This window comes from Prinia subflava, chromosome 7, assembly GCF_021018805.1.
Source record: "Prinia subflava isolate CZ2003 ecotype Zambia chromosome 7, Cam_Psub_1.2, whole genome shotgun sequence".
Lineage (NCBI taxonomy): Eukaryota > Metazoa > Chordata > Aves > Passeriformes > Cisticolidae > Prinia > Prinia subflava.
Genome location: NC_086253.1, coordinates 21,612,581 through 21,639,721, shown reverse-complemented (window position 1 = coordinate 21,639,721; position 27,141 = coordinate 21,612,581). Strand labels below are relative to the sequence as shown.

Sequence of the window (27,141 nt, the reverse complement as noted above, 5' to 3'; positions counted from 1 at the left end):
AGAATAATTATTAGGCCATTGGAGTTTTCATTGGTTATGCAAAGTGAATGGTTTAAAATAAGAATTATAGAGATGATCCTTAAAATACTAAGATCTTTAATATTATTGTAGCTAAGTGACCTTTTAATATTTTTGGGCCATAAATAATTTTTCTTCATCTGTGCTGGTTTCTTAATGTTGTTTGGAGCAGTATGGTATTGTTCAGGAAATAAATATTATTTTTTTACTCCACTATCTTATATCTACAAATTTTATTCTAAATTAATGAATCATCCTTATAGCAAAAGGAAGAGAATTTATGATTTACAGCTTAGTATCAATGTGGAGAATATTCCACTGTACTTTCTCATTAATAATTTCTGTCCTTAGTTAATAAATTGCTAGGCCAACAAACTAGAACTTAATCAACTCAAACTGAATTCTTACTACATGGAACACTTCAACGTCATGGTTATTAAATTAAACTCACCCCTTAAGTATTTTGCATACAAAGTAACATCTTTTTAGGGATGGTATGGTTAAATCCCATTCATTAAAAATCAGTATCTTAGAGATATTTCCAGAAAACTTCACTCAAAAGTTACTTCTATCTCAGCCTGTGGGTCTGGACCCCTCAGAGATCTGTCAGAATGACTGAATGATTGATTGATTGATCAATTGATATCTAATGCTTTTTAAAAAAATGTGAAAAATCTCACATGCCCTGAAGAGCAAGAAAAAATCAAGTTTTGTTACCTTGACTTAGGATGGATGGTTGTCAAAACTTGCCCGCTTTGGTGTGGGCATCCAGAGAACCATTTGAACAGGCCTGGACAATGGTTGAAAGAAAAATATATTTAGAAAAATATATGGAAAGCTATGATTCAGGAAATAAATATAGAAATAATCTTGCTTGTATTGTGACTCATTCCCAGTGGTGTACATAAGTGTATTTTGAGTATTTCGAACACCTCTTATTGGTTTGTTGTCCTTGGTTCTTTTTTTTCCTCTTGGTAGACCTTTTTACTGTTCTTATGTGGCATTTTCAAAAAAATTACTTTGAAAAAAAAGCTGAGCCAAATAATGTCATGGCTGAAGAGTGTATTTTACTCATGGAGATAAACATTTTGTTTGTTGACTCTGTTTATCCTTTTGGTGATTCTGGTATGTAATATTTAATTATTACATTAAATAGTTTATATGTCCATTTCTTGTTTAAGGCGAGTTAGGCTATTAAAAAAATAGTACAAAAAAACTCCTGCTGCTGTCTGTGGACGTGACTCTATTTCAGTTATTGCAAAATAGTTTGTCTTGTACCAGCCAGTGTTTCAAAAGTTTAGAGGTTTCTGTGCTCCACAGGCAGGCAGAGAGGATTCCATATCAACTATACTGCACTTGCCCATGTTTATCCTTGTCTGTGGTTTAAGGCCAGTATGCAGACCTGTGTAAGAGATACATGAGTGAGGTTTAGAAAAGGTTTGAAGGAGAGTGGCTGCATTGGTATCATAAATATGGCTTTGTGTCCTGCTTCCTGGTTCACAGTCAGCCTGTCTGGCACTTATTTCAGAGGCTCTGCAGGATGTTGTATGGATGATGCTTTTTCCAGCCAAGGGCTGTTATTCCTTGCCATGGGGTCATAAAGAAGTTCAAAGGCAGATAAAATGACAGCAGTCAGCAACAGCAGCTCAGTTCCTGCAACACAGGAGTAATTGCAGCCCATTATTACAATTGGCTCTCCCTTCTTTCCCCTGAAGGAACTGAGCAGCTGCCAGTTTACTGGGTTGCAAGACAACTGATGAGAAGGGAGATGAGGGTCATAACAAAAGTTGAAAAACTGATCAAGGCAAAATTCATTAGTCCTGAGCAGCTAGAAGAGAAGAGAAGGAGACAGTGCTGTGGCTGGTCATCACTGATGCCCATGTAGGAGATGGATTTTGACTTCCAGGTTGGTTTGTTTCACCTTGCAGTTCTTTTTTTTTTTTTTTTTTTTTTTTTTTTTCCCCCACAGAAAGAAGCAAGGGGGATTCTGTGATCCTTCATCTTATTTTGTAAAAAACAAACCAACCAGCAGAAGGCAAGAACCTCCTTATGGGACTTACCTAGAAAGGGTTTATTTCAGTCTGAATAAGTACATGGGTTAGTTTTTTGTGTGTGCTGCAGCTAAAAAAGGGATGATCTACAACTTGTTTGGTTTTATTTAATAACAATGTGCAGTTGGAGGATGCTTGCTTATGGTAAATACGTACAATTAGCAGTGTGGAATTGTGTGTATTTACTGGTGTTCTCAGCAATAAATACTAATGCGGAGATGACAGTGTTACATGTAGGAATGAAAGTACATCTTACACATCTACACAAACTGTGTTTCAGACTTTCTTCATCTGTCTCTCAACTGATATAGTATGGAATATAAGAAACATATGTCTTAATATATGCAGGTGGAGAAGTAGGGGAATTTTACAGGAGAAGAGAAATTAAGGTTAATAGAGTGCACTGTAGATACAAAACCAGAGGATGTTATCACAGCTCTGTGTGATTCTGTGGTGCTGTTCAGGTCTTCTAATTGTGCAGACCTTTTATCCTCACACCTAAATTTCATTCTCCTATACTGCATGTAGATCTGTTTCAAAATTAACTTGAAGAGGCATGTGCAGCTTTTGTTGTAGCAAATTGTCTTTCTAAAAAGAAAAGTTAAAGATGCATTACATTTTCAGTATTTATGGGGCTCTGTGAGGAAAGATGTTTCTTGTAGGATCCATACGGAGATACTTGGGGTGATTTCCCTTGCTTTGAATGTCAGTTGGAGCTTTGCCATTCGTGTCAATTGCCAGTTTTTCATTTTAGCGCTGTATTTTATTTCATTCCTGAATCCTTTTTCATCCTAGTTTCTTAAATGATATGTTCATGCTGAGAAAATATGCTTTCTTGTACCTTCAGTGTGTTTCCAGATTGCAGCTGCCCGTTCCTACTAATATAGAAGGGTTTTTTGGTAGATTTCCTGCTCTTAAAAATCATTGTACCATGTTACAACCCTCCCTACCCACAAATGGTACAAAATGATGCTGCTGGGTTTCTGAATATCCTAAATTGGAGTGATTTTGTAATTCTGGTTCCATTTTTACTGTTTGTGAGATTCTCTTCAATGTGTTATCTTGATCAAGTCGTTGCAATTTTGATGCAACTTGTGTGTGATGAGATGCATCTGCATGGTTTCAGTTATGAGCCAGAACAGTGTTTTTGTCACTGTGCCTCCCCATGACATGAAGTGGGTTCAGTTTGTTGCTGTTTAGGTCAGGATGTTGCTATATGATTAGTTTGTAAATCAGTGCTTCCCTGTTTGCACTTTGAATGAATAAATTGCCACTACAGGTGCTGCTCTTCACTAATCACTGATTTGTAAGGCATCTTGGCTAACCTAAACATAGCAATACGTATTTCAGAAATGATTTTTTTTAATTAATGCATGATTTTGATGGCTATTCTAGCACAAAATTCAGGAAAGAAATAAGTTGCAATCTAGGCCTGTTGCCCCTACCCAAGAATGTGCTCTGAGGCACGAGTTATGTTGCTGTTGACAAATCTTGTTTTTTCAGTTTCTCATTAAATTCAGGTGAGTGAGATTTATTTCTTGCTTGTAAGGATTTGGGCTTGAGTGAGAGACTGGAGAAGTGAAAAGAATGTAGTAGACAGGTGGAATCATTATTTTACAAAGGAGCCATGTATCTGTAGCTTATTGTGGTTCCTAAAAGACCTTCCTGTATTGTTCAGTGGGTGACAACAGGAAGCTTAACAAAACAAGCAGAGGATAAATGTGTAAATGGAGATAATTTGTTAAAGATTTAATTTTTAGTGTTCTTTCTATTAACTAGCTGTCTAGATAATAACACAGAGTATAAAGGTTATTTGAAAGATGTGTGCAGAGGGCTTTTTAAAAAAGATTTTGGTTTATTTCTAACGTCCAATCTGTTGAAGTACATTTTTTAGAGAATGGTTGCTCCATTTTTTCAGATAATTTGTCCTTTTCTGTTAGCTATCAGACTTTGATCCTCATTAGCAGAAAACAATTTCATTGAAAGCTTGAATTTACTTTATTTCTACATAAGGTGCTTCTAGCTCATACTTTGTGATGGGAGGCAATATTCATTAAAAATCAGATTACATTCATTATGACAAAGGCATTTTGTTTGTTTGGAAGGGTATATAAATTCTACACACAGTCATGAAACATGAGTATAGTGCAGATATTTTAGAGCTGGATCTTTCTTAAGCTGTGATAGTTGCCCATCTTAGCTTTGACCATTGTAAAATCAAAATTTAAAAAAATTAGTTATTAAAATCTAATGCGAATTGCTTTTACACGGACTCATAATAAAACTTATTTACCATGGATTCACTAGGAACTCAGTAATCTAAGCATTTAATACTGTAACCACTTCAGTATTTAAGTACTGTGAAGTAGATTGCTTGTTTGTCAACTGTATTGATTCTTGAAACTCTCTTTTATATATTTACTTTTATACTGTTTTTTTATGTTTAATCACTACCTTCATGGCATAAAGGCTAGGCAAGGATGAAAGTGAATAGCTGCTAAGCAGTAGCTGTATGTGTGATTTTGCTTTACAAAAATTCAAAACAGTTTCTCTACATTTATCTGCTATTTTCATCTTTGTTTATCACGTAGAGACAAATTAGTATGAGTGAATCTAAAGCCAGAAAAAGAAAATATTTTCTTTGTAAACAAAAACAAAGAACCCAATCCGTCAAAACGAACAAACAAAACCCCAAACCCACCCCACTCTATTTTTGAACTCAATGTAAGGATGTTGTCTTCCCGGGAGAGATGATGCTGAAATGACTGAGAGTCAGGAAAGACTCGGTTACAAAAAGCAGCGGTGCAGCGTTGCTGTTGTCATGGCATCAGCCCTCTCTGGGTCCAGGCACAGAAGAATGTGTGGCAAAACTGTTGGTGCTGCTGTCCCTTCAGTGTTTTAGAGTAAGTGTTACAGAAGTGGGAACAATTCACAAATCATAAATTGGTCTCCCTAGGTTTCTGCTTCTAGGCATTAGCAGGAAGTTTATGCTTTACGTTGGCTTCCAGGAAAGGTCTGAACCGCCATGAAGTCTGACACATTCTTCAAAGTTAATGAATATGTGTGCACACTCAAAATTTAGATCTACTAAATATTTATTTATGTATTTCACAAGAAAAAACATTATCTTTTTGGTTCAGGCAGTCCAAAAATTTCTGAATTTCAAATTGTAAACAAATCTGAAATTTTATGGCATTTGATGTTTCTTTCTTGTAAAGGTGAACATTTATTAAATAGATGAGAGTTTATACTGTCTGACCTAAAGCTTTTGTGAGGGTCTGTACTCTCCTTGGCTTATTTTTTTCCTTTTAAATTTAAGATCATAGTATTAACTGTTAAGGTGGAACATTTTTCTTCATGGCTCTCTAAACTGAAGGTGTCTGAAATCTCCCAAGCTGGAAAAAGTAGTTAGCACAGTACAGAGCTCTCCATATATCATGTAATTAATTAATTTATTTTTATAAGTTGTCTGAGGGTGTGTGTGTGTTTTGTTGCAATATACACCATCTCAGAAGAGTAATTCAGTTTGATAGGATCAGAAATCTGAACTGTTAATTTTATCAACATAGCTGGAAAATCCCATAGGAATCCAGTTATGATAAAATAGGGTATGTTTGGAATATATTCAGATAGCCATAAATACATTTTTTTAAGATGTGAAAATGTCTATAATAATTAGTCCTATTTAAACTATAAACTATATTTAGGTACTTTAAAAACTGTTGAAAAATGCTTTTAAATTAATTTCCCTTTGTAAATATTTTGAGTCATGAAGATTACTTGGAAATTAGATTTGTGAGTAAAAAAAAAGCTTTGGAAAACTTTCTCCATCAGTAAATAATTTTTGCTCGTGGTTATTGAAATATTCTGAATTATGTTAGTTATTAATTATTTCTATGTGTGAAACATCACATTACACAATTAAATTTCATTTTATTAAAGAAGGAGGTAATAAATAAATTAAGAAGTCTTCATATTTACTGTGAGGACCATTTGTCTTAACACCTTATTGTTGGGAACCAGTAACTAAAAGCACTGTGCTTGGTCAATGATACTTTATTTTCAATATCACATTTGTTTATCTTCATGGGCAAATTTTGGAGGAAAGCAGACACTCCATTTTTTGGAAGATTTCTTGTTTCATTAGGGGAATTTTGCCAGTGGGGATTGTCATAACAGTTTTTGCTCTTACCTAGTGACAACTGTACTAAAAAGCCTATGAAAAGGTTTGTCATTTTTGCGTGACAACTGTTGTAGATTTTAAGTTATTGCGAAAATGTTCACAATTTGTCCATCCTGTAAGAGTTCAAACAATTTTTACCAGTTTTTCTGGATTATGAACACATAGCAAGATCTTTGGTGTGTATGTAAAGCTTTGGCAAGAAGACTATAAAGATGAAGTCAGAAAAATTATAGCTGTATGTGGTATCTTAAAATGCACTGATCTTTCTGGTCTTCAGAGAACCATCTTGCTAAATCTACGGTTTCCATTTGTGAAGCACTTCCAAAGAAGAGTCCAGATGGCTGCTTAAAATTGTAATGGTAATATCTGTGTTCAAAAATGTTCTTGTATGAACAAGAGTTGGTCTGGGTGCTTATTGCAGGAAAGTGTTTAAAATGGTGTGTGAATTTGAGATGGTGACTATAGGGATAGCTGTTTCAGCTAAATGGAAAAAAAAGAGAAAAAAGGCAGAAGGGCTCTAACACTGAAAGTGAGGAAAAGTGAGGCATTTCCACTTAAGTTTAGAATTTGCAAATATTAAAGTGGTATCCCTTTGGGATGACAAAGATGTCAATTGAGTAGCAAGAAATGGGCTCTCAAATGGAATGAGTTTCTATGTGTCAGAAGTTGTGCGTCTTAAGGAACATCATTGCCTCTTTAAATATGAGACAGTATTATGAATAGCTGTTGGAATAAAAGTGAAGGCCTGTACTTGCTCCTGACAGGCTTTGACTTTTATATACTTGCTTATTTAGCTATACCATCTTTATGTAATCTCATGATTTTTTATGAAGCAGCAAAAATAAAGATCACAGCCCAGGCAGCTGCAGTAGCTTTAGCCCCCTTAGCTAATAAGATGCTGATTTCTGAATTAGCTCCATGCTGCAGGGAAGCCCTACTGGAAGGGAGTTAATGTAATTGTTCAAACTGGAACTTTGCCTACACTTGTTTTTTGTGTGTGTGGTGGGGGAGTGGGTAACACAACACAGAAAGCAGATTGTTCTCTCTTGCTTGGTACCTGTCAGGATATTTGGGAAGATAGCAAGGAAGGTTTTGTATGCAGTATTACCAACTTGCTTTTGATGCTTGGTTCTGTCTTGTGTGCCTCAGATGTGAGACTCTTGCTTTCCTAGTATGTTGAGTGACAAGAAAAAGAAAGCATGTGTCTGAAGACTGGAATATGGCCCGAATCACACTTGCTGTGATTCAGAAATCTGAGCTCTGAATTGTAGAATGGTTGAAGAATTCAGGTCCTTTGGTATATTTCTAAAGCAGGAATGCAAATGACTACAGTACCTTTAAGTAAAGAAATTTACTTTCCACTAATAAGTTTAAACTGCTTTGTGTTAAAATGTACATCTTCATGTAGAATTCAGGTTCTTACATAGATGCAATAACTTGCACATGTTGTTTCTGAAGTACATAATTTCCATACATACAAATTATTTGTAATGACAAGGCATGGTTGCAGCATGGTTTGTTTCTTCCCCTTCCCTTTTAGCATATTTCAGCACAGATGAGACACTTATAAATATTTGGAATTATGATCTTTTCTCTACTCTCTGTTTTCTTCTCTCTTTGTTTTTGGGGATTAAGAAATAGAAGCTTTTAATTTATATATTTCTGTGTTTGTGGCTGTTGACTTTGGACATCCCCTTCCAGATTGCATCATTGTGTCTCAATTCATGTGACCATACACTGAAGCCTTTTCTTATGGGACTGAGCAGTAAAGAAGTGGGGAAACGTAGACTCTGTCTTCTCTGTTTTGATCTACTTTCCATAAATCTTGCTAAGACCTGAAGATTCATTGACTGCTATTATGTCGAAATTGATTGAAGCTAAGGATCTATCTAGAGTAAGAGCTTACTTGGGGCTACATGGGGATCCAGATGTTATGTAAATCTAATTTTTTTGAAGAACTCAGCTAAAAACCTTTGATAACATTACCTCAATTACAGATTTGTGCACCCCTCTAATCATGGGAAAACTGGTCATATTTCTAAGACCTTAATTTTACCTGATCATAATACTGTGCAGTAGATACTATAATATGCTATTTCCTTTCACTATCTGTTTCAGTGCATTGTCTATTTACTAATTGTTTGGTAATTTTAATTTTTTTTCATGAAGTAGCCCATGGCTTGCTTATAGCACACTGTTGAAAAATGCCTTACATTCAAATGATTCCTTCACAGAAAAATGAATGTTCTTTGACGAGCAATGAAGAATTAATTTTTCATCAGTTCCTGTAAGGTAAAGGAACATGATTGTCTCCTCCATGTGAACACACAGTTCTGAGAAACACAATGAAGGATCCAAATATCCATATATTTTGCATTCTCTGTTTTTCCAGTCTTTTATGGGTGGTTGGGAGGGAATGGTTCTCTGTCAAACTATACCTGCTCAAAATACTGCTTTCATAGGTCTTGGCTGAAGTTCCAATTGCTCAGCAGTTCCGCAAATCAAACCCTAGAGCATAGAGTCAGATACTAGGAAATGGAAAATGTGCAGTGAAATGACTGTATGTTAAGGCTTTGATTTACACTGAGTAGAAACTGGAAAAGGCAAAGATCAGAGCTAACTCTCCAGTATAGTATTCAGTCAGTTTAATTATGTGATCCTCCTCATCTATTTTTGTATTTTGCAGCCCATAAAGGCAGGGAACTTTCATCTTAATGTGTCCTACTTCCATCCCATGCAAAAAACAAGGCATGGGCCTGATGATGCATAATCAAGTGATATAAAATTGTATTGATATTGCAAAATACATACACGTAGCTGTTAAAGTGAGGATTCTGAATTGCTCCTGTAGTAAATGAATAGAGAGATCTGTAACTTAAATGAGAGGTAACATCTAAGGTTTTAACTTAGAGTGTTCATCAGGAATGCATTTTTAAAAATAATCTCTTAGTTATTCTCACTTCTTATGTATTGGCTTTCATCATAGAGCCATCACAAAGTACAGGTATTACATTTTTTTAATAAAATAATGATGTGGAATGACACAGAGAGTACTCCAGCAGTATATCCAAAATACTCCACTGCAGACAGGCTAACTACATGGCATTGAGTAGAGCTAGTGTAAGTGGCCTTTGTCTTTTGCTGTGTTCCTTCTTTGTAACCTCCAAAATTTTGGATGCCAGGTTGTCATTACAATTTTTTTTTCAAAAATAAAGTGTGTCATTTTCAAGTGGTTCTCTAGTGGGGGAAAGAATTATACTTAGTTAAGAACTTAAAACTGATGATGTGACTACCTCACATACCAGATGAGCACCCAGCTACAGAGTTAACATGCACAGACAACTGGAATTCAGTATCTCCTTGCTCATCAGGGCTTGAGTTAGCAACCTTCATGTTCTTTTAACATTATTTTCTGATGTTATTATTTGTAATAACACATATTATTATGTGTAATTATATACTGTATGCGTCACTGTGGTTTTATTTTGGGACCTTGTTAGAAGACTGTAAGACAGAGTACATATGTGGTGGTTTTATTACAATCCACAATATGCAACTATCACTGAAAGTCTATATTAAAAGATTTTGGGCTGTGATGAGGGATGTAGAGAAGCATGATGAAAAATAACTGGGGGTGCTAAGCTCAGTACATGTAGAAGGTGAGAAAATCAATATAAATTTGTGTAAACTTGATAGCATGGAAGAAATTTCTGCATTACTAGTCACTCTCAAACTCTTTAATACATGAAAAAGTCTTAATTTTTCATTAATATGGAAGCTAGTTTTCCCCCCTATTTCTGTTGCAGAAATTAGCCCTTCTTAATAGCTGGAAAGGCTGAAGTATAATTCCTCCAAATAATGAGGAGGGGAAAGAAACTATGAATGCTTCATCTGAATGATTCTAGTTACTGGCTTTTAATCTCTCTGGAATAATTTGCTTATTTGGAAGGAATCAAATGCCATGGGGTAAGAATGAAGGAAAAGACTAAATCATGCTAAATTGTTAAGGGAGTTTTCAGATCTTGCAGGAATAGTGCAATTGTTGCAAACTTCATGGTAAATTCCCCAAGGTAAATCTAAAGAGCTGTTGCAAATTAAATGGTAATTTCAAGGAACCATGTAATGTCCTATTTTGGAACTCTGATCAGCAATATTGTAATTAAAGGTCAAGAACTTTCTGTGTATGGGCAGGAGGACAAGATTAGTTTCAGAAATATGAATAGTCTTTTTATAAATTAGGGTGGTATGAAAGATAGCTGTTAAAAAGGAAACAAAAACGCATTTATAAACACATACAAATGCATTTGTGTGTAAATATATCTTTATATGGAGTATAATGTTCTTGATCTGTTACCTCCTACCACTTTTATAGCTTTAGTTTATATCTGTCTATATAGTATATATCTCTGTATGTGCATGCACTCACTGAAATATTGCATTTCCTCAAGAACAGATAGCCAACAACAAAAAAAGTAGATGCACCATGATCTCATAATGCACAGGAAGGAAACTGATGTGCAGTGAGAATACCCACTTGATGTACAATTTCCAAAAGTGCTGTGTTCCCAGCATATATCAGTGGTATTTCTATACTTCAGAGTTCTGTACTTCTGTATTTTTTTTTACTTTGTAATGAGGTACAAGCATATTTTATATATTAAGGTATATACTTATGTGCATTTGTGACTATGTAGAAACATGGCCTCTTGACCTCGTGTCAGCAATTTTCCTTTTTCTGTGCTGTTGCCGTTATCCACTTAGTTCTTCACCAAAAAAGAAAGAGAGAAAAATATGGATTGGTATTTCTAAAATGAAAGTAGTAGTTAGCTAACCTTTTATCTTCAATTATTTTTATATGAGGAGTATGAGTAAAGTTATAATTGTGGGTGCATTTTCTTGGTTTAATTTCTCTGAGATGTTTTCCTGGTGCAAGGATTTTTTTTAATCAACTTTATACATTGGAGAGCTACTGTCAGATCCATGAAAGACAGTGCATCCAAAGACACCTTAATAACAGCTGAAACAGTAAATGTTGAGGAACACAAGCAGCATCTCTAGAACTCCTGTGTTCAGATGAATTTTGGTTTGAATAAACCAATTAGAATGCCAGCCCTAGTGTTACTGGAGAAAAAAAAAACAAGTGGAAGGGAAAAAATAGAAAGAAAAATAATCATACTTTCTAAGTAGGAGAAGAGTTTCTTTAGAAGTGCTGTTTGTGAATGAAGTGTGTTCACTAACTGAGAGTCACAAGATTCGGTCTCTGATTACAAATTTTTTAATGACTTTCATACAGAAAGGTGCCCAAATCTGTCTTTCTTTTTAAGACAACATACCGAAAGTTAAATGTTCAGCAGCTCTGAAAATTTCACTTGTTCAGATATAGTTGCATGATTTTATACATATATACTTTAGTGTTCCTTAACCTTGGTGTTCATCTCTGTGTCTGTAAAACAGTGGTAGTATATTAGAAAAGGTATGAGACTAATTTTGAATCTCCTTGAATTTCAAAATAGAATTGAAGAAATGTTATGCCCTGCCTGTCACAGGACAGCTTTTGCTTATGAAAAGATAATGCATAATAGAGAAGGCAGTTTTGTACACTTAGAGGCACTTTATAGATATGTGTTAAAGGTATGTTTAAAAAGAAAAGTTAAATATTTTCATGGTTTATATACAGATGACAGGTTTTTATAGGTTATGTCTTTTTTAGACAGGGGTGATAATGAAAGCAACCCTCACACATTATCATTTGCCCTTCAGGAAGGAACAACAGCAAATCAGAAAGTCAGTACTTATCTTAGTATTTTTAGTTTTCAGTTAACTGTGCTGTTAGTGAATACTTTAGATCTATTATTATAGCTATAAAGAATTTTTTTTAAAGCTCTTATTGTTCACTCATTTTTCAACCTTTCTTAGAATTCATGAAGATAGTATAAACTGTAGACATTTAAGTCATATCTATATTTAAATTAAAAAAAAAAACCCAACAAACCCAACCCTCATCTCTCTGTGTATTTTTGAATCTTCGTTTTCTTCCTTTGTCAGAAAGCCTAACACAGTTCAATGTATCTGAAACAATGAGGTTTCAGTGGGTAGAAGCAAGACAATTTTTATTCTGAAAAGATACTGCTTGCTTTTGCTGTCGATATTTTTGTATAGTTCTTGAATAGCCCTATTGTCCTTCTGTGCACTCAAAGTGAATGAATTCATCTTTCAAAGTGGAGCACTTCTTTCTTCTCCGTACCAATTCCCACTTCTGTTTCTGAAGTAGAGAAGAAGCCTGCACTCCTGAAAGCGTATAATTCTGAGCACTGAAAATTAGATTCTAGTGTACCTGTCACTCACAAAGCCAGGTTTATGCCAAGTCTTGTGCAGTTACCTTAAGGAGTTTGTTTGGACCATTATGGAAATAACCTCACTCTAATGTACCAATGAAATTGCTTAATTTGCCACCATATTCTGAAAAGTGCATTCTAATTTCTTAATGTTTCTGACATTCTTTGCACTGAAATTCAGTATTGTAAGTTCTCATGCCCTTGCTGAATGTAAAACTTGAGTTATTCTTTCTTTAGTGGGATTGTTCAGACACTGGGCACGTGTGCAAATTTTGGAGGGTTGGTGCTGCACCTAAAGGTAAAGACTTTCAAATGATGCACTTTGTTTCTGGAGTGCTTTCTTGGTTCTTTACTGTTAAATGTAGTACAACAAAGTTTGGTGTCTGTTTTCACAGGCATTAATGTGTGTGTGTGATCTTCATGTGGCAGGTTGCTTCCATGCAGCTTGCTCCATTTTGCACCAAGGAAAAGAGGTGCAGCCAGCTGTTTGAAGGCATAAGAAAGAGACTGAAAGGAATATAGAATAAATATTTTCAAGAAGGAACATTATGGAATGAGCAGGTGAATGAAGTTTAGTTAGCATTTCTTTCCTCTTATGTTATGTAATGAAATTCTCAATTGTCAGGCAAAAAATTGAAAATTCTCAGTTATCAAGTGGCAATATATATATATATATACACATATATATATATATATATACAAAAGGACCTCCTTTTTCCACAATCCGTATTTGGGAAATTTATGAAGTAAGATCCTGCCAGAGACCTCAAAGCATGTTGTTGTTGTTGTTGGGCTTTTCAACTCTTTGAGGATGTGTCTGTCAATGGCTAATAAGTATAATTTTCTTTGTTGGAACTGTTTGTTTAGGGACTTTTAAGTGCTTAGATTTCTGGAAGCTTATTTGAGAAGATGAACATGTAACCTTTCCTATTTGCTTTACTTTTATGACTGTCACCAGTAGTGAGTGCCTAAAGGGAAGCTGCTCTACAGGGGAATTTTGATCTAGCTCAATTACGTAGTTATTATTTCGGTTGTCTTGGTTAATCATTTACCTTCAGTGAACTTTAATCTAAAAGTATATCAAAACCCTTTTAACCACAGCTTCTGGTGTTTTTTTCAGCTGTTATTTAATAAACAAAAAATGCATTGCACAGTGCAGGTTTAAGGATAGGTTTGCTACCTCTCCTGTGAAAATCAGGATTTCTTACGGCAAATTATTTTAAATAATTTGAAATATTTGAATCAACAAATGAAACTTGCATCCAGTTTACATCTCAGAAGCATAAGCCATTTAATTCTAGGCAGTTAATGGGTTTGGGTTGTTTTGGTTAGGTTGGTTTTTTTTTTTCATTTCACTGATAGAAATAGAAGTTTTGTATTTTTCTATCCTCAGTTGTAGTTGGATTTTTTTTTTGTTTTTTTTTTTTTTTTTACTATTTTATGCTTGTCTTTTTCTCACTGGTGATATGAAGTTAAGAATGCTTTACTGCTACGAGGATGCTGTCAAGTTCAAACTCAAAAAGAGATTATTCTGCCCACTTTTTTCCCGTAGAGGGTGAATTAGGGACTGTGTAGGCTTAACAGAACTCTCTGCTCTCTTCTGAGGTAGGTGTGTCAGTATGAAACCCCTTGATTTATAAGAAAATAGAGTGGGGGATGAAGATGAGGGGAGAAAATAAAAATGTCTAGGTTACAGGATAAGACGGTAGGAGAAAAGTAGAGATATTTAAAAATATTTATTTTTTTTTCTATTTTCTAAAATAAATTTTGTGAGGAATAGCTAAGCCAGGTTAGTTATTGAAAAGCTTCTACTTTTTATAAAGGTTTCTGTTGAAATCCACTCTTAGTTCCCCACTGTTACTTTCAAAGGTAATGGCATGTTAAAAAAAACCCCAAAAATTCTTAATAAGAAATCTGGCAAGGAAATATTATCTAACTTATCCCATAGTATATTGAATTAGTGGGAATTCTGTCGTTCAAAAAAATCTCATAATGGACGTTATTATGCTTTTTGGGACATAATTCTATTCACTGCCTTCTGTGATACAAATGATACTTCTGCTTGTGCATAGACATACACATATATGTGTGTCTTTTGTCAGATTTAGCCTTAGCGATCCTGGCTAAAACAATATTTTTATTTGCATATACCTGAAACAGGGAAAAAAATAACGAGTTTTTTGAAGTATTTTCTCCATATACGCATGAGTGCTCAAAAATTTGTGAATCTTACAAAGAGAAACTTGTCAGTGATGCAGATTTAAATATGTATCAACTAGAAAAACAATCCTTTCTTCAGAGGGAGGCAGCTCTGAAGCTTTTACCCTTCAGTGCTTTTATTTTTATCAGTCTGTACCCAACTACTTCTTACAGGAGAGGTAACAGTGAACATGCAGATGGTAAGATATGTGAATTTGGCTTTTTGCTTGGGTGTTATAGTTTGGTTTTGTTTCTGATTTATTTACTGTTTTCAAGAAGTATGCTAATATTTCCAGGAATTAACTTGTGGAAGTGACTGCCTTGAGATGAACATGTAAATAAATTTAAAGAAGCAAATGCTGATGGTATTCCAAATAGATAAGAAACAACATATGTGTATTCATCTGTTTTTTCAAAATCCACACATTTGAGAGGCACTCACAGGAGCTCAGTGTGAGCTCACATTTTATTTCCAAATTCTGTCAATACAAGTTATTTTTATTTTTAGTACCTTTTTCCATGCTGCAGAAAAAAAAAAAAAAAAACCAAACAATTTTGCTTGGTTTAAGGCAAAAATACTTTCTTATAACTGAGTCACAACTAATCGTTTGTCTATTGTAGCTGCTGTATAGGACCTGTTTTCAAAGACATGTATCGTTCATGTACTATATCAGAAGCATGAGGAACCAAAGGTTTAAAAAAGAATTCTATACATATTAATTTTGTTAAAACACTCAGATTTAAAGCAAGAAAAACTGCTGTCAGTGAGAAGGATTTAGATGTATAAAGTTTATTTAGACACTAAAGCATGATATAAGCTAGATCCTTCCATAGTTTTGCATTCACATTTTAATGCAGTCTATTGTTTAAACTTTTCTTTTAGTTGTTCTTTTATTAATAGTTTGAGCATGCATTTTTTTCTACCAACAATCAAGTAAAGTCATTCTAGCAGTTGGAAACTTGGGGTTAGACAAAATTTTGTGGAGGTTTGTTTATCACTTAATAAATTAGAAGTGGCTTATATATTATGGCAGAGATGTCTATTACTGATCTTTTTTTTTTGATCATGATGAAATAATTCTTCTTTACATGTTTTATTCTTGAATGATAACCTCCTTAACTTTTCTTATATTTTTGTTAGGACTTTAAGACAGGATTTGGTATCACTTTAATCCCTATGAATGTGGCAAATGTAAAACAAGTGGATCGGGCTGCAAAACAATCTTTTGAAATAATTACTCCTTATAAAAGCTTTAGGTAAGAACTTTAGTATTTACTGTACAAAATATGCAATTAACTAAGGCACTAAAGAAATACTGGTTTCATACTGCAGTGCCGTAGCTAGTTTGGATGAAAAGGTAAGGTTTTTATTAAGGATGTTCAGCAATTTTCAGAAAAATGGGAGGATTTTCTTTGATTTATTTAGTTGTGTGCTTCATCTGTTAGCTCCTGACCAGGCATATTATACCCACCAGTTCATACTTTTATATAGCTGTCTTTGTTTGTTCTGTGCAAGGGCAAAAAGAAAAAAAGAGAAATTAATTCCTCCACTTTCACAAATTGACTTTATCCTAAGGAATAACAAACTTCAATAGTGAAATAATGCTGCATCCGTTTAGTATTATGCATTTTATTTGAAAAGAAGCTTTCATGTTCTATCCCTTGTAGAAATCCTTGGCTGAAAGCAGTTGAAAGTTTCACTTTGGCTGATTGCTGAGACTTGTAATGATTTTTAAGAAAATGAACGTACACACTAATAAAAGCCTTTTGTTAAGTGTTGTAGTGTTTCTTAAATGAAATGTCGTAATGAAGGAGAGAAAGAAATTTCTTTGTTCTCCTGGGCTTGTTAAATGTTAGCAAATACTTTCATTCTCAGTCAACTAGCAGGTAAATTAGTCTTGATCAGCAATTTGGATCTGTTGCTAGTTGGTGGATAGCTAGTTCTTTAATTTTTTCCTAAGACATGACCATGTTGATGTTTGTTTGCTATTTAATTTTTAAAATGCTAAATTTAAATGAAAAGCAAGTTTTTTTTTTTTTAATTTTCAGTAATTTTTAAAATTCTCAGTCTTTTTTTAAATTCTCATTTAATTCTCCATGTTTTCTTATGTCATTCTATGCTTTTGTTAAAGTTCGGTCTTTAAGTTTGGTAATTGGTAATAAAGGATTGAAATTAAGTCAGGGATGGTACATGAATGTTACAAAAGCTATGTAGCTTATGCTAGCAGTGGCTTTGTTAAAAACAATAGTAAAACAGAGGGAGTTTCATTGAGTAAAAGTACACAACAATACGTTCCATCTCAGGATTTATATCTGTGTGGAGGAAGATTTTTGACTGTGATTTTGGGTGTAAATGTAATAAATAAGGAGACTACAGACCATGTTTAATTGGGCTTTAAAATAAAGATCAATAACACAGAAAAGTCAATTGTTTCAGCTTTACAGCAGAGTCAGAAAGAGAGAAACAAGACTGGATTGAAGCACTCCAGCAATCAATAGCAGAAACTCTATCTGATTATGAAGTAGCTGAGAAGATTTGGTTCAATGAGTCCAACAGGAGCTGCGCTGACTGTAAAGCTCCCAGTCCTGACTGGGCATCCATCAATCTCTGTGTTGTCATTTGTAAGAAGTGTGCAGGTAGAGTAATTAATGACAAGCTATGTGGGTTCTACAAAATGTCATATTTGCATATCTGTATATGTCCTTGGATTGGTGCTTTTTTTTTTTTTTTTTTTTTTTTTTTTGAGGTGTTATCTTTGTGGAAGTTTTGAGAAACAAAATGTGTGCGTAACTTTTTTTAATAACAAGGACCTCCTTATTCTAAAGCACTTCCATGCACAAATGACATGTCTGTGGTGATTGAGTTCTCTCAGGTGAATCATCCTTAACAATTAGTGGAAATTAAGACACAATAACGCTTCATGAGAGAGGAATGGCTTTTGCAAGGCTAGATGCCAAAGAATAACAAGTTTTAGTGTATAAATTTGTTACATCTGCACATATTTTACTGTTAATAGGGATAGCTTTTTCAGATACTACTCAAAATATAGTTCTGTCATGTTTTATATTGAAATATGTGTTTAAGCGGTAGATTCAAGGAAATAATTTATAATTCTAGCCTTTCCTTCAAACCAAACTCTCCCAGAAACAGTCTGCATGAGACAGCCTACTTTATTTATTTCTTACTAGCAAATGAAATTAATTTTTTTTAAAAAGAGGTGTATTTTTGATGCTTTTATTTAATATTCAAATGTCAAACCCAACTTTTTTTTTTTTTTTTAAATAACCAAGTATAATAAATCTGGCTTCATCACATTTTTCTGTTATCTCAGCAGAAGAGAAACCCTGTTTAAGTCCCTTAGTTAAGTAATGCTCTTGGATTTTCAGGACAACATAGATCTTTAGGACCAAGAGATTCAAAGGTCCGGAGTCTAAAAATGGATGCCAGCATTTGGAGCAATGAACTTATTGAGGTATGTTGTGCTATTCTAACTTTTTTTTCCGTCTTGAAACTTACTGTATGAAAAGGAATTATTTACTGCTTTACTCACAAGAAAACTGAAAATATAACTGCTAAACAATATGGTGCTGTTGTAGTAAACTTGATATTTCTGTGTGTCATGCACCTCTGTAATTCAAAATATTCATTTGTTTTGCTAACAAAATGTACAATTTATCTTGGTATTTCTCCAAGTATCCAATATTTTTGGGGAAAAAAAAAGTAAAATGCTTTTGGAGAACGCTCATGATGAAGAAAGGGGAAAAGAGAGGAAACCAGCTTAACTGCTTGGGATGTTAAAAAGTGGTGGGGGTAAAACGTGATCCTGATAGAGAGGGTTGGAGCCATCAGTGTTTTCTTTAAAAGATATGGTATGCTTTTCTCTAAACTTTAACTAATATTTTCTAATATATAATGAAGTGTTATAACTGATTAGCCTTGTAAAGCTTAGCTGCTATTGATGGTAAATGATGACTGCAGGCTTAATTATTCATTTGTAGATGACCATAGGCAGTGACTGAGAGAGGCTTCTGTTTCCTGCAGGAATTTTTCTTTAATAACTTTCTTTTTCAATATTCAGCAGCTGAAAACTGTTTATAGGCTAGCTTCATATCCTTCATACTCTTTTGTTAATTTATTCCCTGCATCTCATCCAGCTCTTTATCATCATTGGAAATAAGAGGGCAAACAGTTTTTGGGCTGGAAATCTTTCTCCAGATGAAGAATTGCATATTGATGACCCTGCAGAAAAAAGGATAGCATTCATTACACAAAAATACAAAGAGGGAAAATTCAGGAAAACACCTTTTCACTACAAAACTAAGGAACAGTTGAATAAGGTAATATAGCATGGTTAAGCCCAAAATATGTTTTGGATTGTATTGTATCTGTGTGCAATTTGGTCGTCTTGTTAAACTGGTGAGAAATTAATTCAGCATCCTGAGTGACATTCTGACACTGTTGAATAAGGGTTATTTAGGAGCCTTTGCAGAAGTCATTGCATAATTACCTAGTTTATAGTTTTTCCTGTCAGGTTTTTTGAAGAAGGTTGTTGTAGTCTACCTATGTTTTTTTTTTAGCCAGCAAAATATGGATATTTATTTTAATTCAGCTGTAGTCTAGGGATGTGAATTTCCACTCCACTTCTTTGGATTACTTCTTTATGTGTTTTTTTTATGTCCAACTTGTTTGACATCTAGCATTCAAATACAGAAGATGATTCATTGTTATCAATGGTGAAAATAGCTGATACACACTTACATAGTAGCTTGTAGCTTATTGGAAATGAAAAAGCTAAAATTAATGATGGAAAATATGTGTTCTCTACTTTTACAAAAATAACAAATATTGTAGAGTTGTAGAATGGAGAATTTTAATTATCAATGTGTCTGTAAATTTTTATGTCCATTTGACTGAATTCTAAAGTCTGATGATTTGAGTCATGATTTTCCAGGGTTAATGAATACAGAAGATTTTTAATGCATTTTGCAATTTTAATGTATTCAATTACATGAGTCAAATTGTCTCAGAGGATATGCAGAGACTGTGGAGTTTGTTTTTTGTGGGGAAGGATATAGATGTCAAATAATCATTTAAATACTGGGAAAAGTTACCAAATTCTCTAGAGACATGAAATTGTCACGTAATAAGGTGTTCATTGCCAACTAATTCTAGAACTTCTAATGAACTGTGTTCTCTGTTATTGCCTCATGGATGCTTACATGTTTATTAGAACAGCTAAATTTTATAGGAGTAATCTTATTGTGATTGGCTTTTGTTTTCATCCTTTAAGAAAAACTCAATCATTAACTAAATAACTTCAATATTAAATAATAGAAATGTTAATGGAATTGGTTGCTTAATTGTGTAGCTATTTTTAAGGTTTTGGACCAATCTTTAAAAGAAAAAAAGAATATCATGTTTGTCTTTGTGTATACAAAAATTAAAGGAGATTCATATTTTAATATGTGGTGAAATTTTTAAATTTCAAGGAAGATGAACAAGTATCAAGATACATCGTAATAAAAAGATAAAAAATTTTTATATGTACTAATATATCTTAATAGCACATCCTAATAAAAAGAATAGTTGCCTTATTGACTGACTGTGGTTTTTAAAAAACCTACCTAGGAATTTCAGTGTTTCCTAGGGAAAGAGTGTAAGAATCTAATCTCATCTCTTTGATTGAACTTCTGAGGTCTGAAATAGTAAAAGTTTTTCTTTAGTAGTTCGATGTAAATAAACAGCAAGCTTCCCCTCCAGTTGTATTTAATCATGTTATCCTTCCCAAGTGAAATTTGTCAAAGCAACAGTTTGCTGGGTTTGGGTTGATATTTTGGGATATTTTTGTTGTTGTGTCTGAATTTTTCTAGATTCAGACCATACTTCATGATTTCTGATACTCATCAATGTTTATGGTCTAGCTATATCAGAGGCAAAAGTATTTGCATCTACATTGCATGTATTTGTTTTCAGTAAGGTTCCAATTTAAACAGACTTCCTATTTCCCCTCTCTGTGATAAGGCCCTGTGTGCTGCTGTAGTCAAGCACGATGTGCTAGAAACTCTGATGTTACTCTTCAGCGGGGCCGACGCTATGTGCGCCACTGGAGACCCTGTTTACAGCACCCCCTACTTATTGGCCAAGAAAGCTGGACAAAGACTGCAAATGGAATTCCTGTACCATAATAAATTCTCAGGTATGATGCATTCCTTTCTTTTGATCTAATTGTATATTGTGAAAAAAAGAAGGAAATAGTTCAGAAACAGAATTTGCTTGCTTTGAAAAATAGTGTCAGAGAGGCAGTTGTGATTAACTGTATTTTATTAGTGCACAATTTCAATTGTGTGCAGATTTGCTATTTTGTTCAGACATCATGTTTAGGACTTATAAAACCCCCAAGACAATACAGTGATAAGTGTTGATCTCATACCCTTGGTTATATCACAGTAAAATCCCATCATCTTCTCTGCCAATATTATTAGTCTTTTACCAGAAAAAAATGGGTACATAAATTTAACATATGTCTAACTAATTCATCTAGTGCATTTTTTGTTTCTTACAGATTATTTAAATTGATATCTACTTCTGTGGCACACAGACCTAGCTTTTTCTCAAAAACTCTCCTCCCAAAATAAAACTCATCTCCTGAACCTGCAATATGATCTATCCTAGAAACCTCTTTTTCCCATCACAGCTTGGGGCAGATGACAAACTTTGGCTTGGAAGTCAACAATTCTATTTACAATGTGTGGCTGCTTTGAGGCTCTTGAAAACAGAAGGCTGCTCATAAGTAAATATGTTGAGGTGCATGGGTGTGACTGAGATTTTCTTTTAAAAGTGCTGGACAGTATCTGAAACCATCAGGGGCTGAAAGTTCACATGCAGATCTACACTGAAAAAGAAATGCTATGTGGATGTAGTGCTGGGCCAACTGGCTTGTGTCACTCTGCAAAGTAACACTGTATAGGCTGAACAAAAGAAGTTTTAGTGGGGCACCTAGGAATGAATTTGGGCTTCCAAGGGAAAACACAGTGCCTTGACTTCTGCCTGAGTATTGCTCAGGCCAGTGCCATGCGCTGGATCATAGGATGCTGAGCTCAGTCAGGTGCAGACATGTAGCCAGGGTGGGTTTTTTTGCTACCTTTGGTCTCAAGTGGTCCTAGGGTCTGTTTATCTTGGCCCTGTCTTTTGTACTTTCGGCCCTCCAGCCAAGGCAGCACCATCATGTTCTTATCTCTAGGGAAAGGGAGATCAGTGCATGTTGATGATGATTCCCAGAATCGCTGTCTGTCTGCTGCCAAAGTTGCTGGTAACTCTACACAAGCCCTCAAGAAAAGCAATCTCCTTCTGTTGAAGTATGTTACACAAGGGATGAAAATCGAAGCTTGGTACATCAGAAAACAGTGTTTTATATGACCTTGGCAAGCAGTGGTAGACAATGGCAACATTGTAACAAATGTGAACAATTTTTAAAATTACTATGCTGTCTAATTATAAAAATAAAATCTGTAAGTTTTACCAGTGTTGTAGTAAAGATATTGCAGAGAATATGTATCTGTACATATTTACAGACATGCATTTAGAAAGATGTGGAAAAATAGCTTTAACTGATATAACTGAAGATCTTTGGTTTTTTATTCTTTTGTCTTTGAATAGATTTCCCAAACTATGATCCTTGTTTTGAAAGTGGCTTCTCTGAAGATTCTTCACATTCCACCTTTCTTTGTGAATTCTTGTACAAAGTTTCTTCTAATGCAGCTAAGCTTCCTACAGAGAAGAAATTAAAAGAAGGTATTTAACTTTAAATTTATGTGTATTTGAATAACACATGAATATGTATTGTTTGAATGGATGAATTTTATTCTTTTTAACTTCTTGCATTACTTGTTTTGAGACAAAATGTCTTTGATATGACATGTCCTCTTTTGATTCAGTAGGCCTCTTTCAGGTAAAGAAAATACTGTTTGTCTTGATCTCTTCATTCAGTAGTTGACAGAGGAAGAAGACTGAACTTCTGAAAAATTGTTCAATTAACACAGCTATTGATAAAAAAACAAATAGAAACACTTTTTACTTTAATTATATTTAGAATAATGCCAAAAATTAATTTTCATCTAGAATGATTCTATTATAGAAATCATTTACAAGTAGCATTGGCTTTTTAATAGGGTATTTCTCAAGCTCACAAATTTACAAAGTCTTCCAAGAAGAAATGAGCATCTACAACAATTCTATGACAACTTGAGCTTTGTGAGAGATAATGCATGTATATCACAGTGGATACACATGGTCTCCTGTGGATATCAGTCTTCTGATTTTCTTTTTTATTTCCTGAAGTGTTATCAGATAATTTTCCCTTTTTCTTCCCATTTGTCTTGCTATATCTTTCTTCCATCTAAACAAATAACATGGATTTTTGAAATCTGTGGTGATTTATTATTGAATTTATTACTCCTAAAATCCTTACATGGCATCCTGCACTGGTGTAGGCATATTTTTGTATGATTATGTCTATATTCTCATGGCATATGCCTTTAAAATCCTTAGTGCACATTAAAAGTGTGCTAAAGCATAGAACTCCTGTTTAAATATGCTTTAGGAGAATCTGTATATTAGTGTGACTCCAAATTCTTGAAAGCATTGGGTGATAACTGAGCTACTGCCTAATCACAGATATTTCAGGGCAATTTGCAGTCTTTAACAAAGATGCCTGTTTTGACAGAGGACTGCTTCTAGATAGGACTTTTTCTGGGATTGCTGTGAAATTGCACTGAGCTTATTTTGGGAACAATGTAATAATTGCAGACCTCGTTAGCACTTGCTCCAAGTTCAGGCCTGAACTTGGGTGGGTATCTGTATATATTCATATATACAGACATATACTATGGGTATCTGTATATATTCATAAAGAATTTTATTAAAAAAACCCTAGAAGTCAGTGCTTAGCCAAGTGGAGAGCAGATACAAGGCAATCTCTTCTCACACAATGGCATATTAGAAGTGCAGTATATTTGTAAATACCTGTACAGATTGAAGATTTGGCTGAATGTGCTCACAGAATGGCTTCTGTAGTCCTATTCAGGGGAGGTGCACTGTGGCTGAGCATTGTTAGTAGGATGCCTTAAAATTTATGAGGAAAGCCCCTAGGCAAGAAATTTTGACTGTCTTCCATTTCAAGCCTTTAGAGGACAGAAATGAAGCTTCTTTGAAAGTCTGTAGTCTGTTGCTTAACATTGCACTTACTACTTGAGGGAACATACAGTAAATGGAAAGGAACCAGATTTCTCTCAGCTCAGATTTTGTTCTCTGAAATGATGATTGTGTCTTGAAGGTGGTAGATGTGCTATTGTTTGCTTTTTTGGGGGTGAACATTTGTTTGCTTTGTTTTTATATTCATGTTGAATTACCCATGGGTTTGTCAGGACTGATATTTCTGGGATGGGCTCTTTACAGATACATAGGAAGATAGGTTTCTCTGACCATTTGCAGTTCAAGGAGACAAATGGAACAAGGGAGGGAGATTTAATGACATCCTTTCAAAAACAGCAAAAAACCCTGGAACTTTGAATGAGAAACTACACTCGCCTTAGGGCTCTAATCTATCTCTGACATATTTAAGAAGCAGTATGACAGAATTGCTTCTTGCTATTCAAAATATAAAATATATATATTATATATACTTTCTTTTTCTCTTCTTTCACTGCATCCAGAACTGTTTCTAATTCTCACTAACATGAAGTAATACTCATATTGCAAATTATTGTGAATAAGTGGAATTATTATTGTTCTTTCTTACTCTCTTTAGGAAGTAATTTGAGGGTTAGAGTATTAAGCTGTAGGAGAAAATTTCAGTTCCCTTTTCTGCCTATAGGTATTCAAATAAGGTCATGTCAGCTGAAAAATCTGACCCTACTGTCTAGTTCTAGAGAAGAGAACTTCTGTTGCAACAGTGGACTAATGAACTCCTGATTTGCTGTGAACTAATTGAGGCCTCTGGAAGCCAGAGAGGGAACACCATTCTTTCACAGCATTTAGACAAATTTGGGGCTTTTTTTTTTTCCTCTTTTTTTTTTCTTTTTTTTTCCCTTTTTTTCCTTATTTTTTTCTTTTTTTCTTTGTTTTTCCTTTTTTTTTCTCTTTTTTATGCTGTGTGTGGATAGGCCTCCTACTCAGAATCCTGTGAAGCTGTTTAACCATTGGAATCAAGTTCTTCTTCAATGCTAGGAATCTCTGAGGCAGTTGACAACCTTGCCTTCAGCACCAAGGGTTGAAAATTTAAGTGCTTGCTTGCTGTCACAGAAAACTGTTACCCCTTTGTAGACTTGGCCCTAATGGCTAAAGGACACTGAAGAAATCATTCAGTGCTGTGAGTTAACCAAGGTTTTATACCAGCCAGGTGGAACACCTGGAAATACAGCCTTGTTTTTCATTATGTGTGTCTCAGTACAGGAGAGAGCCAATTCTGTGTGTACTTGTCATTATAGCAGCATCAGTGTTTTCAGCAGGGGTGTGTAAATTTTGAGGAGAGTTGTGGTTAATTAACAGCTGTTGATATCAGCGGGAAGAGAGCTCACATGTCAGTGGCGTTCTGATGTAGTGGATCAAAGAGTAAAGCTTAGAGGTTTAAGGGCTCATGTTTGATTTTTGCTTTTGTTTGTAGTGTAAGAGGTTTTGTGGAGCCCAAAGTTGTCCTTGAGAGTTTAATAGTTTAATGAATATTGAAGGAGTGAGCTGTTTAGTAGAATAGGTTTTGGAAGATGGGAGAGGGAAAGCTGGGGGACAAAAATCCCTGAACATTCAAAACCTTAAAACTTGGTGCTCAACTTCTGTAAACCTATGTGTTATCAAGCCACTTATCTTACGTTTATTTTAGTACTTAACGTGTCTTTAGACAGAATCAAGGTTGTACTAGACAACAAATAACATGATACAAATAAATATTAATAAATAGTACCAAAATATTTATAAAACTTACGTAAACCATATAGAAAAAACCAGAAAAAGTAATTGGATGAAATATCATATAATATAGTTAGTATTTGGAAACTGCAACAGGTTTTTTGTTTGATTTTTGTGGATTTGTTTTTGCCAGATCCATTTTATCAAATTCTCAGAAGTACTTTGCCAGCTGTATAGAAATTTTATGACCATGGAAAATAAAAAGAGTATTTTCTTTTAGGAACTATTACTCTGCAGTAGTAGAAACAGATGCACCTCAGATTTTGTTCTACGAACCAGACATAAGCTAGAATGAATTCATGACTATTTTCAGTAGCAAATAGACATCACTCTACTATGTCATGTGTTGCATTCGTATTTTAGGTCATAAGAGGGAGTAAACATTTAGTTGTAATTAAATATACCAAATAATTCATTGAAGTTACTCTGCAGACTTTTTTCTCCATCTTGTATTCACTTATTAAGAAAATTAAGAAACTAAGAAAATCTGACCTTTCTATTAGAAACTAAGAAAATCTGACCTTTCTGTTATTTCTTTAATCACAGATTGCAACAAAAGATGGTGTACTTTGGAAAGTGGCTTTCTGAGCTACTATGAAAATGATAAAACTACCACTCCTAATGGTATGATTGACATCAATGAAGTTATCTGTCTTGTAGTACACAAGTCAGACGTCTTTTTAAATAGAGGGTAAGCTCCTGAATTCATTTTTCAGTAAACAAACTGTTCATTTTCTCTTGAATTTTGAATAGGTAATTGAGAAAAAAAAAAGCTGATTTTATTTAACTTCCAGAATTTAGTGCTATGTGCTATTTAGGGATATTTTTATAGTGATAGAATGAAAATATTAGGATAATTAAAAAGGGCTGCTTTAATTAGATACACCTGTTTCTTATTAAATTTGTAATTCATATTTTTCAGCGCTTGAAAGTTTACATGATGATAAATTGAACTGATTTGAATTGAAAACTTTCTTTCTGGGCTTGACCTCTGCCTCATGCCAAAATTCTTGTTTTGCTTCTTCCCTCTAGCAGACTGGAGTTCTCCACAATGCTTCTGGGTTTGGTCACAGAAGTATTGGTCTTTGAAATCCATTCTTTGTTGTTTAGCTGGGTTCAACAGTGGAACTGATGAACATGTTTAGCTAGAAGAAACCAACTTCTTTTTTTGTGGGGTCTTGTTTTTTCTTTTATAGTTCTCTCACATCCCATTTGTACGTGAAAAACATCACATGAAGAGCGACCTAAATCTGATTCCAAGGATACCCAATTTTTTAGTGCAACATTTTTGTTTAAAATATACTTTGTTTTTGTCTAACAGACACCATAACACTTTGTTTATATTTTTTAACATGTGTGTATGCACCTAAAATAAACATAACTTTCTATAGTATA

General features: G+C 34.3%; 1 protein-coding gene across 1 annotated transcript in view; it reads left to right on the top strand.

Moving 5' to 3' along the window:
• ARAP2 (ArfGAP with RhoGAP domain, ankyrin repeat and PH domain 2) overlaps window positions 1-27,141 on the top strand; it is a 125,481-nt gene that overhangs the window by 42,675 nt on the left and 55,665 nt on the right. The window contains 7 exon segments of the mRNA XM_063401750.1: window positions 15,928-16,043; window positions 17,224-17,423; window positions 18,174-18,259; window positions 18,942-19,124; window positions 20,809-20,983; window positions 22,444-22,578; window positions 26,293-26,437. Coding sequence (XP_063257820.1) covers window positions 15,928-16,043; window positions 17,224-17,423; window positions 18,174-18,259; window positions 18,942-19,124; window positions 20,809-20,983; window positions 22,444-22,578; window positions 26,293-26,437 — 1,040 coding nt within the window.